At 42.4% G+C, this 13,429-nt stretch overlaps 1 protein-coding gene across 1 annotated transcript in view; it reads left to right on the top strand.

Moving 5' to 3' along the window:
• Positions 1-1,593: 1,593 nt before the first annotated feature.
• The window catches only part of FERMT1 (FERM domain containing kindlin 1), a 34,611-nt gene continuing 22,775 nt past the window's right edge, over positions 1,594-13,429 (top strand). The window contains exons 1-5 of the mRNA XM_056121912.1: positions 1,594-1,744; positions 3,068-3,301; positions 4,056-4,202; positions 7,098-7,311; positions 9,435-9,537. Coding sequence (XP_055977887.1) covers positions 1,594-1,744; positions 3,068-3,301; positions 4,056-4,202; positions 7,098-7,311; positions 9,435-9,537 — 849 coding nt within the window. The remainder of the gene's footprint in view (positions 1,745-3,067; positions 3,302-4,055; positions 4,203-7,097; positions 7,312-9,434; positions 9,538-13,429) is intronic.

Raw genomic sequence — 13,429 nt, 5'->3', positions numbered from 1 at the left:
TGGATTTCTCATAAATTTGGTGTTTACATGGTAAAAGGAGAAACATTTGATATCACTTAAATGGTTGCTTTCTAATCAAAAAGTCAAAAGATAGTGTGATTTGCTCTTCATTTAAAGGTAAAAGAAGGTCATAGAGATATGATAAGATTTAGGCACTTGCCTTGCCTGAGGCTAACCTGAGTTCTATCCCTGACATCATGTGGCCCCCAAACTCCACCAGGAGCAAACCCTGGAACACAAAGCTTGGTTGAAATGTCTGTGATGGTTATTAAGAGTTTAGCTCATGTGGCTTAGAGCTTGTTTCCTATGGGCTTGCAACATTATAGCCCTGAATTCCACTAGGGGTATCCACCAAATACCCTCCGAAATGAAAAAAATCTAAAAATAGAAGAGCATTATCCAGGGATGTAACTTATTGGTAGTGAGCCTGCCTTGCATATGAAGCCCTGGATTTGATCCCTAGATTCTCATACGGTCCCCTGAACACTACCAGGAAGAATCCCTAAGCAGGAAGAAGCCCTGATCACTATCAGGTATGCCCAAAACCCAAAATTAATTTTAAAAGTTTAAAAATAAGAGAGTAGGCCAGGGATATAGTTTATCGCCTGCATTGCAGGTGAGGCCTTGAAGTTGACCCCAACAATGCAAATTAATAATAATGATAATAATAATAATAATATAAAATTAAAGCGAGGTTTATGGAAGGTGGGAGTTGGGAGATGCCATGGCAGGGACTGAACTCAGAGCCTGGAACATAAAAGGTATGCACGCTAACCCTTAGAACAACTCCCCAACCCACCCCCCATTCCTACACTCACACTACTGTTTTTGCTTGAGGGGTGCAATGTCACAACTCTTCAAAGTATACATCACTGCACCACAAACACCATCCAAGCATCCATCTCTCTCTATCCCACTCCACAGGACTTTTTGTCTTTTAAGATGCTAAGTATCAAAGGGATATACATGATAACCTTTCAGTACCTGTATTGTAAACCATGATCCCCAGAAGGAGACAGAGAGAGAAAGAGAGAGAGAGAGAGAGAGAAAGAGAGAAGGAAGGAAGGAAGGGAGGGAGGGAGGGAGGGAGGGAGGGAAGTAAGGAAGGAAGGAAGGAAGGATGGAAGGAAGGAAGGAAGGAAGGAAGGAAGGAAGGAGGGAGGGAGGGAGGGAGGGAGGGAGGAAGGGGAAGAAGAGGAAGAAGAAGGAAATGAAAGAGAAAGAAAGAAAGAAAGAAAGAAAGAAAGAAAGAAAGAAAGAAGTGGGGAAAGTAGTTATCAGGAGGATAACTGTGACACTGGTGGAGGGAAATGTACACTATTGAAGGGAGGTGTTGGAATAATGTATGACTGAAACCCAATCATGAACAACTTTCTTTGTAATTGTGTTTCTCACAGTGATCCAATTAAAGAAAATTCCATACACACACGCACACACACATAAAGGATGCTGACTATCAGCAGGTTATGAAGAGAACACTCCACAAACAGAAGCAGGAAAAGTAAGCTGCTCAGTGTCTGCCAGAAAGCCTCCAGTTCCAGCTCCTCTTCTAATTCACATCTTCTCATTCAGTGACCACGTGCCTTTGCCACCATGTTGTCCTCCAGCGACTTTGTTTCGGCCTCTTGGGAGCTTGTGATACGAGTAGACAACTCTCACGGAGAGGAACCGAACCCTGTCTCACTGAGAGTGTCTGGAGACCTGCACGTGGGAGGAGTGATGCTCAAGTTAGTAGAAAAGATCAGTAAGTTACTGGCTCTTTGTGATTTCTCTATATTTGGGGGGTCTGGGAGCTACCCATCAGTACTAGGGGAGCACCCCTGGCAGTGCTTGAGGTCTAACCAGAGCCTACTACATGACAAGTATGCATGCTTCTGAATCACCACCCCCGCCCTTCCAGGCCAAGTTTTCTCTCAATTTTGTTTTTGTTTGGGGATCACACCCAGCAATGCTCAGGGGTTACTCTTGGCTCTGCACTCAGGAATCACTCCTGCTGGTGCTCAGGAGACTATATGGGATATCAGGGATCAAACCCAGTTAGACCACATGCAGGCAAACACCTTAACCACTGTACTCTGTCTCCAGCCCCTGGTTTTTCTCAATTTTAAACCTTTGCAACGGCTGGTCTAGGTCATATGATCAGCAGTTTTCTGATAAAATTTCCTTTGGTGGTGCCCTTCTTTGAGAAAGAAGAGAAATAGAGTCTCTGAAAGACTCAAAAACCTTGGAAAGTTAGACTCTTCCTTGGCTGACTGAAACTTTCCAGTTGATATAATGCCATATCCCCACAAGAACTAACCCATTGCACTGAACAGTAACTCTTGGCCTCATTCTGACTAAGGTCCCCTTCTGCCTTGATTTCTTCCTGTACCCTCCCCCACTCCTTCCAATCCATTGGCCCTCTAATTTCATACCATGCCCCTATCCCTGTTTATGCTGTTTTCACCCCTAACCTTCTTGGAAGGTGAAAACATAGCCTGGTGGCCCACAGTGGGCCCTCTTTTCCCCGGGGTTGAGAATAGTAACTATAGGTGCCAGGACATTGGGTGCCAGGGCATTGGGTTACAGTGTTGATTTTGCTCAGTAAAACAAGTAGCTTGGTGCTATTGTGTCTTTCAATTATTTACCATTTCCTACTCATCCTGTTTAAACAAAATAGAAAGACCAAGATATCACACTTTATTCTGGAATTACCCACATCCCAGTTTGGCGTCCATAATTTCTCTTACTTTATGAAACATTCTCTCTCTCTTTCTCTCTCTCTCAAATCTTGATCTTGAATACAGGAAGTCAAATGTGCCTGATCTTCCTAGACCCATGCCATGGGGACTAGAACTTGAAAATGTTACCATGAATAAGATATGTTTCTGCACCTGACCCAGAGTTTAGATAGAAGGTTTCAGTCTCTGTGTTCTACCTGAGCCACTTTAGAGACTCTGAAGAGAAGTCAAGGATGCTTGAGCCTGGGGTTGCTGCTCAGGATGAGCAGCTTCCTTCTGATTTCACTCAAATTGACTCTAGGAGGCATATTCCAGAGTGTGCTTCATCGCATCTGTCATTTGTGCAGACATATCCCAAGACTGGTCAGATTTTGCCCTTTGGTGGGAACAGAAGCGCTGCTGGCTTCTGAAAACACACTGGACACTGGACAAGTATGGAGTCCAGGCGGATGCAAAGCTACTCTTCACCCCTCAGCATAAGATGCTTCGCCTCCGCCTGCCAAATGTGAAGACGGTGAGATTGCGAGTCAGCTTCTCTGCCGTGGTTTTTAAAGCTGTCAGTGATATCTGCAAAACCCTAAGTGAGTACCTTGAGAGGGATGGCATCAAGGGAGTGTGTGTGTGGGGGGGGGGGGGTGCTGTGCTCTTTGAACTTCCAGCATATGAAGACAAAAAAAAATTTATGTTTGTGTTTGGTCCACATCCAGCAATGCTCAGGGCTTACTCCTGGCTCTGCACTCAGAAATTACTCCCGGCAGTTCTCAGGGATGGGATGCTGGGGAATCAAACCTGGGTCAGCCTCATGCAAGGCAAAAGCCTTACCCACTATACTGTGACTCCAGCCCCAGGACAAAGAAATTATGCATGCTTTCTGCCAGTGTCAAGCTGTGGTCTTGACAGAACACTTCTTGGGAAGTATGCATTTCTTTTGGAGGCAGAGGAGGGAGAACCTTCCCAGCAGGATACAAGGACCACCTAACAGTGTTCAGAGACCATCAACAGTATTCAGGGACCAGATGCTCAAAATCAGGACCAACATTCAAGGCATATACTCTAGCGCTTGGAGCTATCACTCCAACCGAAAAAAAGGTCCCAAGCTCAGCATAGGGACCTTTATCCATTTAAGTAAAAGTTGAACCAAATGGAACATTACTGAAATAATGAAATAATGTGTGGCCACAGAACTAGTAGAGAGGGTAAGGTGCTTGCCTGCAGCCAGCCAACTGGGGTTCAATCCCTGAGATCTGAGCACTGCTGGCTATGGTCCAAATTTTCCCCCACTATAATAAATAAACAATGTAACTGTTTCCCACCAAATTTTTTCTTTATCCTTAGATATTAGAAGATCAGAAGAACTTTCCTTGTTAAAACCTTCTGATGACTATTTTAAAAAGAAGAAGAAGAAAGACAAAAATAATAAAGAGCCCATCATTGAAGACGTGTTGAACCTGGAGTGTTCTTCAATAAGTTCAGGTTCACCGGGTGAGATTTGTGACCAATGTTTTGTTGTACCTATTCATGAATATGGACTGTTTTAAATTCTCATATCCCCCAAAGTTTCCCTTCCTTCTGTTCCTCCTTTTCTGTCCCTTTCTCCTTCTCTCCCCCAAACAATGTCTAAAATTGCAGGATTCCTCTGATTAAGAAAGGTTTTAGACTCATTTTATAAACTATCATTTTTAACAGGATATGTCTACTAGCAATTCTTTTCATTGTATGTAATATGTGCTGATGAATGCAAAATTTGAGTAGAACAGGAATGAAGTCAGTGAGAAAAGAGACTCCTTGAGTCACTCACATAAAATAAAATCTTTGTCTGATTTTATCTACATGTGACTTTACTGAATTTAATATAAATTTTGAATTGGCCATGCAGGGGCAGGTAAAAATTTTGCAAAAGTATTATTTGTTTAATATAAAAATAAATTAATCTATGGTTTGCTTGCAACATTGAGCAAGTATAGTATTTAGCAATATAAAAAAGGAATTATTTTTACTTCCCTTATGCAAATAAGATCTAGATCATTTGTAAACCACTCATAAGCTGAATTCTTTATTTTTATTTTTATTTTGTTGAATCATCGTGAGATAGTTACGATGTTCTTGTTTCATGTTTGGGTTACAATGACACAATGATCAAATACCCATCCCTCCACCAGCGCACAGTCCCCACCACCAACATCCCCGGTATACCCCCCTACTACCCCCCTTTTCCACCCTCCCCCTGCCTCCATGGCAGATAATATTCCCCATACTCTCTCTCTACTTTTGGGTTTTATGGTTTGCAATACAGACACTGAGAGGTTATCATGTTTGGTCCTTTATCTACTTTCAGTACACATCTCTCATACAGACCAGTTCCTGAAGCCATCATTTTCTTAGTGATCCCGTCTCTATTCCAGCTGCCTTCTCCCCTTTGCTCATGAGGCAGGTTTCCAGCTATGGAGCAATCTTCCTGTCCCGTGTATCTACTATCCTTAGCAGTCAGCCTCATGTTATGTTGTTTTATCCTCCACAAATGAGTGCAGTCCTTCTATGTCTGTCCCTCTCTTTCTCAATCATTTCACTTAGTATGATACTTTCCATATCTATCCGTTTATAAGCAAAGTTCATGACTTCATCTCTCCTAATAGCTGCATAGTATTCCATTGTGTAGATGTACCAAAGTTTCTTTAACCAGTCATCTGTTCTAAGGCACTTGGGTTGTTTCCAGGTTTTGGCTATTGTGAACAGTGCTGCAATGAACATATAGGTACAGATGTCATTTCTACTGTGCTTTTTTGCATCCTTGGGATATATACCCTGAAGTGATATTGTGGGGTCATATGGAAGCTCAATTTCTAGTTTTTGAAGGACTGTCCATATTGTTTTCCAGAAAGGCTTTCACTATTGATGGGAATGCCCACTAGTCCAGCCTTTCTGGAAAACATGAGCTGAATTCTTACAAGTGGAAAATACTGCTGATTTGTTCCAAGTGTATATTTGCACTCAATTTACGAGGTCTTCAGTTCTCTAATAACTCACATCTTAAAAGGAAAAGATTCAATAATTGATAAGGAGATAATTCCTACTATTTGTCAATGTTAGCTTTGAAATTTTTACATTGTTTTCATATCAAAACTTTCAGGAGATAAATATTGAGGCTAGAGCATTGCCTGTGTACAATTTCTCTCCCATAGATCATCACTCATCTAATGAGTTTTAATGTTACGCACATTCACATTAAAAACCCATTTCACTGAACAGAAACTTTCTCAAAGAAGAAATCTGAATGGCAAAAAAGCACATGAGAAAATGCTCTACATCATTAATCATCAGGGAGATGCAGATCAAAATCACAATGAGATTCCATCTCACACCTCAGAGACTGGCCCACATTCAAAAGAACAAAAGCAACCAATGCTGGCGTGGATGTGGCGAGAAAGGGACACTCCTTCACTGTTGGTGGGAATGTCCACTGGTTCAGCCCTTCTGGAAAACAGTATGGACGATTCTCAAAAAATTAGAAATTGAGCTCCCATTTGACCCAGCAATACCACTCCTGGGAATATATCCCAGAGAGGCAAAAATGTATAGTCGAAGTGACATCTGCACTTGTTTGTTCATTGCAGCACTCTTTACAATAGCCAGAAACTGGAAGAAACCTGAATGCCCACGAACAGATGACTGGTTAAAGAAACTTTGGTACATCTACACAATGGAGTACTATGTAGCTCTTAGAAAAGATGAAGTCATGAAATTTACATACAAGTGGTACAATATGGAAAGTATCATGCTAAGTGAAATGAGTCAGAAAGAGAGGGATAGACATAGAAAGATTGCATTCATCTGGGGGATATAAAGTAACAAAGTATGAGATTAATACCCAAGAATAGCTGAGATCAGCACCAGGAGGATTACTCCATAACTTAGAGGCCAGCCGGGTATCCTAGAGGAAAGGGCAGTTCAGATAGAGAAGGGAGCACCAAATAAAGGATGTTTGGAGGATCCTCCCAGGAGGGGAGATGCATGTCGAAAGTAGACTATGGACTGAACATGTTTGCCACTCAATACCTCTTTTGCAGACCACAACACCCAAAAGGAGAGAGAGAACACAGGGGATTGCCCTGCCACAGAGACAGGGGGGATGGGGGGATGGGGGTGGGGGGATATTATCCATGGTGGTGGAAAATGGGCACTGGTGGAGGGATGGGTATCTGATCATTGTATAATCGAAACCCAAGCACAAAAAATTGTAAATCTACAACTGTAAAAAAATAAAATAAAATAAAGGGAAAAAATTTTTAAAAAAACCATTTCACTGTAAGCAATGTTAGGACTTATTTTCCCAATATTTTACCCCCAAATCTTAGAGTGCCTTCTTTCTTTGCCTTGCAGTTAGTCCCGGTTTATACAGTAAAACCATGACTCCCACATATGACCCTGTCAACGGAACACCAGCATCATCCACCATGACGTGGTTCAGTGATAGTCCCTTGACAGAACAGAACTGCAGCATCCTTGCATTCAGCCAACCCCCCCAGTCTCCAGAAGCTCTTGCTGAAATGTACCAGCCTCGGTCTCTCATTGACAAAGCCAAGCTTAATGCTGGGTAAGAACATGAACCCATTGGCCTTCTCTGAACTGATGTTGATCAAATAATGGTGATGCCACAGAGATGGGAGAGTGGAGTGTTTAGTGTTTAAGTCGGCATGCCCAAGGATTGTATTCTATCAGCAGAAGACAGTGCACATTGTAGCGACAAAAGGAGAAACCCACAACCTTTGATGGTTTCAGTACATTGAACACCTGACAGCATGTATGTGTTCAGGTAGCAGCTCAGTGGGTCACCCTACATGAATACTACTCTTTACCTCTATATGTATTCAAAGTATACTTTATTACAGTAGAGCAGATAATACATGAGTTAGCTCCCATGCGTCAGTGAAGAGATCCCAGGTGGCCCTTTTTGTGAACTCCACTTCTCTCTGGGTGTTCTAATACACAAGTCCTTCAGCTTGGTTTGGTGTGGACTCAGAAAATATACTCAGAATATTTCTCAAACCACCATTTTTTCCATGCCTTGTTGTTCACCAAATAAAGAGAAATTTATTATATATGTTCAACTCTGAGAATGTACCTCAGCTGTCTAAGTCTCTCCTGTATTCTTCCTGTTTTTCATGCCCACTAGCCCCAAGACCCTTACCTTCTCACCCTGTGGTCCATCCCTGGCTTGACCTTTTAATCCCAACCACATACTGTCTCCTTCTCAGATATCACCACTCAACCCCAGTCACTTCCTTGAAGTTCATTCTAACAGTTTGGTCATTCCCTCATTATGATAATTGTTAATCTGCCCCTGAACTGCCAGTTCCTTTAGGATAGAGAATACAGTTAGGTTATCCTTATTCTCCTGTGTGGCTTTATTTAAGAGGCTTGTAAGCCTTTCACATGCACAGTATTCTATAGTCTTCATCTGTCCTCATTTTGTTACTTTTCATCTCTACCTCTTCACCAAATACCATTCTCTAATTTTAATTTTTCAACTCTACATCTGGTCCTGGAGCCAAGAATGTACATGGAGATATTTACATTTGAATTTAAACCTTTAGCATGTCAACATGTGGCTACTGGTACTCTCTTGGGCAGGCCAAATAGAATATTCCATCAGAAAGTACTAGGCAATCAGGTAGAGTGAACTTTGCTTGGGCCCCCAAGTTGTAAAGAAGAGGGCATGTGGATATTCAGTAAACACAGATTATTCTCATTCTGGTCCCACCACCAAGCATGTTACCTCTAATACCAACTAATGTCACTGAGATTTTGTTTCTTTATCTGTAAAATGGAGAACTGTCCTGGTTCCTACTCGGGGTTACTTTTTTTTTTTTTGCTTTTTTGGGGGGTTATATCCAGCGATGCTCAGGGGTTACTCCTGGCTCTGCACTCAGGAATTACTCCTGGCGGTGCTTGGGGGACCACAGGATGCTGGGGAACGAACCCAGGTAGACCACATGCAAGGCAAACACCCTATACACTGTACTACCACTCTGGCCCCCCTACTCTGGGTTACTTTAATGTGTCTATGAAAAAATAATATATACAGTAGTCCTTACGACAATCCATAAGTTCTTGGAAAGTGACTTTAACAAAATTTGTGTTTTACCCAAAACAGGGGGAGCGATAGCACAGCGGGTAAGGCGTTTGCCTTGCATGCAGCCAACATGGCTGACCTGAGTTCAATTCCTCCGCCCCTCTCGGAGAGCCCAGCAAGCTACCAAGAGTATCTCGCCCGCACGGCAAAGCCTGGCAAGCTACCCGTGATGTATTCAATATGCCAAAGACAATAACAATTAAGTCTCACAATGGAGACATTACTGGGCCCACTTGAGCAAATCGATGAACAATGGGAGAACCGTGACTGTGACCATACCCAAAACAATGCATACCAAAACCAAGTCCTCAGATTAAGTTGTGTTCATTATTGGTTAGGATTTTATTTTCTTATCAACACTGAAAAAAAAAAACCAATGTTTTCTGAGGAACTTCTCTATGTGAAAAAGCAAAGCACTTAGAAGTTGTGAAAGCTACAAGATAAAATGTAAATGAAAGCTGTGATTAAGCTCTCTTCCCTAATTGGTTGTTGGTTATATTGCTTACTGGAATTTCTTATGGGTATAAGGTGTGTTACATGTATAAAACTGAGTGACTTTTATAACTTATTCTGTTGCTTTCTAGCTGGCTGGACTCCTCACGTTCCCTTATGGAACAAGGCATCCAGGAGGACGAACAGCTTCTGTTACGATTTAAATACTACACCTTCTTTGACTTGAATCCCAAAGTAAGAAAATTTTACTCTTTTCCTAAGCTGTGTGCATGGAAGTGGATTATGCGTCATTTCTTTATGGTGGTCAGAATTAATTTTAATAACCTTCAATTTAGCTCTGCAGGCTCAGAGCAATAAATATTTTCTGGCCTCTGGAATTTCATCTTTTGGTCTTGGGAGGCTCTAGTAAGCTGCCCCGGAGTTATCAGCATCTCTTCAGGTCTTTTGCCCACCTTGGGCACATTAGGTGGGCTCTGTCTATCTCCGTTCACAGGAATGAGGGACAAAGGAAAAGAGAGGCTCAGAGGCCACAAACTTTAATATGCAGAAGCGAAAGAGTTGTCCAGGAAGGTTATGCACAGTTTCTCATGAACAAGCCAGGACCCCAGGTTGGCCTGGTCAGACTTGTCACTTCAGGGCTAATGAAGTCCTTTGTCATGAGAAATGGACACTGCTATAGGATTAAGCACTTCATTAGGTTGCCAACTCGCCATCTGCAGTTTATTAGGATAACTGAGTGGTGAAATAGGACCCCTGAGCTTCTGCACCTTCCTGGCTCCTAATTCACCCTTCTGCAGAGTTATGTGTCGGCCTTCAGTGGCCAAGTGTAGAAACTCTAACAGGGTTTCCAGACCAGTGCCACTGGGGTGGGGGGTGAAGGGGCTTCTCCATTGCTGTATAGTTTGTTCACAGTCTCCTGCTTGGTCATCATTCCACTTACACTGAGCCCTTGCTTGAAGGATATGACCCTGCTTCCTTTCAATGCAAATCCTGTAGTAGAATCTCTGTTCCTTCTGTCTTGACCTTAGTTCAGGCTCTTCTTAGTTCCCTCCACTTCCCTAGCTGGCATCTTCTTCAAAGAAAACCTCACCCCTTGTCATTTCTAAGGAGCTTCTGTGTGGTCGTTGGCTTAGACACTATTGACTGCCCAAGAACCTCACTTGAGTTCCAAGTGAATAATTTCTACTGAATCATGACCAAAAAAAAATGTTGACTCTGCTAAACCCTTCAGGAGAAATTACTGTCATGCTCCTCCTAAATAATTGTCTTTGTTCTAAGGCACTGTGAATTATGTTGTGCTCCAGATATTTTTTTCTGTATGGCTTTACTAGGTTCAAATTCATACATTTCCTATGATTTCATATTAAGTTTCATTCCTAATTCAACTTTCTTCTTTTCTTGCTGCATTCCTAGTTTAACTTAGGTTATCTTGTGCACTAACCATTCCTTTAAACCACCTCCACTTTTTTTCTGAAATTAGATTAGACATAAGCCATACAATTCTGGGCATATTCTATTTGCAAAGTCACTAGTTTGGTCCCAACCTTTCTACTCAGAGTGGCCCTGTTGTTTATTTACAGTAATACTGAATGAAGCCATTCTGTGGAACTTATAATTACCAAAATCTTTTTCAAAATGTGTAGAATAGTATTTGTGTTTACTAAATTGATAATAAGATCTAGTCATATGGCTCATAACTACATACTTTTTTATTTAATTTTTATTAGTGAAAAACCATGAGGTACAGTTGTAGACTTACAAATTTTGTGCTTGGGTTTCAATTATACAATGATTAAATACCCATCCCTCCACCAGTGCCCATTTTCCACCACCACCAGTCCCAGTATCCCTCCCACCCCCCAACCCCCCACCCCACCCTGCCTCTGTGGCAGGGCATTCCCTTTTGTTCTCTCTCTCCTTTCGGGTGTTGTGGTTTGCAAAAGAGGCATTGAGTGGCAATCATGTTTGGTCTATAGTCTACTTTCAGCATGCTTCTCCCATCATAACTACATGGTTTTTAACAAAATGGAACTTGTTGGCATCCTTTGAAAATAGCAACAAGGATACAATAGGGGAAAATCTGTGATTCAGTAGTTACCAATCCACATGTCCTCTGTATTAGGGTAACTTCTTGCCTACATTAATTATTGAAGATAATGCTCAATTTCCACTAGAATTGGGTGCAAATAGAGATGTAGATTCTCCTCAACCAAGTCATGATTCCCCTGTGTTTGACCCCTAAGTCCAAGAACCCAGCCCTGAACCTTGGCCCTTTTCCAAGTCAAGTCAAACAGTTCTTTGAAAGACTATTGGTAGGGCAGAAGTCACCTACATTTACAAATGGATGCTGACAAAAAACTGACAGAGAACAAAGATGTGACAAACAACCACAGATGAAGCCCAGTGCTCATGGAGGGCCCAGGGCTCTCTGGGAGACCAGCAGAGCTTCTCTCTGTAGACTTGCTCACATTCCCACTGAGGACCTGGAACTTCACCCTGATGTTTCCCTAGTAGCTGAGGGACAACTTTCAGTAGGGTTCAGGTCTCTCGTTAAAACCAATGTGTCAAAAAAAGAAAAAACTATGACAATGATACTTGGAAGTGATCACTCTGGACAAGAACTGAGTGCTGAAAGGAGGTAAAAGTTATACATGACAATCTTTCAGTACCTATATTGAAAACTGCAATGCCCAAAAGAAAGAGAGAGAGAGAGAGAGAGAGAGAGAGAGAGAGAGAGAGAGAGAGAGAAGCAGCTTGTGTGTATGAGACACGGAGGGAGGGAGGGAGAGAGAGAGAGAGTTATCTGCCATAGAGGCAGGCTGTTTGAATTGTTTGAATGGTAGGGGGAGGGAAAGTGTGGAACAAGGGTGGTGGGAAAGGTAAAGGGATGGGTGTTGGAACATTGTATGACTGAAACCTCATAATAAACAACTTTGTAACTGTGTATCTCATGGAGATTCAAAGAAAAAAGAAAAAAAGAAAGAAAGAAAAACAAATGAGGCGGAAGAAATGGTATGCAGGCTAAGGCACTTGCTTTGCATGTGACTGACCTGGGTTCATTCCTTGGCATCTCATATGGTCTCCTGAGTGTGGAGAAGAGTAATTCTTGAAGGCAGAGCCAGGAAGGAAGGGAGGAAGGAAGGAGGGAGGGAGGGAAGAAGGGAGGGAAGAAGGGAGGGAAGGAAGGAAGGAAGGAAGGAAGGAAGGAAGGAAGGAAGGAAGGGAGGGAGGGAGGGAGGGAGGGAGGGAGGGAGGGAGGGAGGGAGGGAGGAAGAGGGAGGGATGGACGGACGGACGGATGGACGGACGGACAGATGGACGGAGGGACTGAGGGGGAGGGAGGGAGAAAAGTCAATTATCCACCCCTGAAAATTTTATCAGGGATATATTAGTGGCTTCCTATTCAAAGATTCCAGACATAAGGGCTGGAGCGATAGTATAGTGGGGAGGGCATTTGCCTTGCACACAGCCAACCCGGGTTCAATTCCCAGCATCCCATATGGTCCCCTGAGCACTGCCAGGAGTAATTCCTGAGTGCATAAGCCAGGATTAACTGCTGTGCATCGCCAGGTGTGACCCAAAAAGCCAAAGATTCCAGACATAACACATTAACAATATAAACATCAAGTGTACATGGATATAGTTCGGTATCTGTCTAAAAAGTGGGGAGAGAAAACTAAAATGTATAAGAGTCTTAAATATATTTTTAATTATAAAAATAAAAATATTTTTTAAATTTTGCAAATGCAAAAATTCTTTGGACTGGAGATATAGTATAACAGGTAGGGCACTTGTCTTGCACAGAGCTGACCCAGGTTTGAGCCCTGGCACCCTGGGTCCCTCAAACCCACCAGCATCGATCCCTGAGCACCAAGCCGGAAATAAGCCCTGACCACTGCCAGGTGTGACCCCAAAAGAAAACAAAAAATAAAAGTCAACAATAAAAAGGATGTGAGAAAATAGTTCATAGAAAGAGAAAGAGAGCAACATGGCTCTTAGCCTTCTATTGTTCTAGTGAGAATTGGGGCAAATCAGCTTTCTCATGCACTGTTTGGAGCCAAAGTACAAGTCATTTAGCCTCCTTGGAAGGCATTTTGGCAATATCTATCAGAATTACAATTCTAAA

Source organism: Sorex fumeus, unplaced genomic scaffold, assembly GCF_029834395.1.
Source record: "Sorex fumeus unplaced genomic scaffold, SorFum_2.1 ptg000044l, whole genome shotgun sequence".
NCBI classification, from domain to species: Eukaryota; Metazoa; Chordata; class Mammalia; order Eulipotyphla; family Soricidae; genus Sorex; species Sorex fumeus.
Note: the sequence above shows the minus strand (reverse complement) of the source record. Positions and strands in the feature narration are given on the sequence as shown.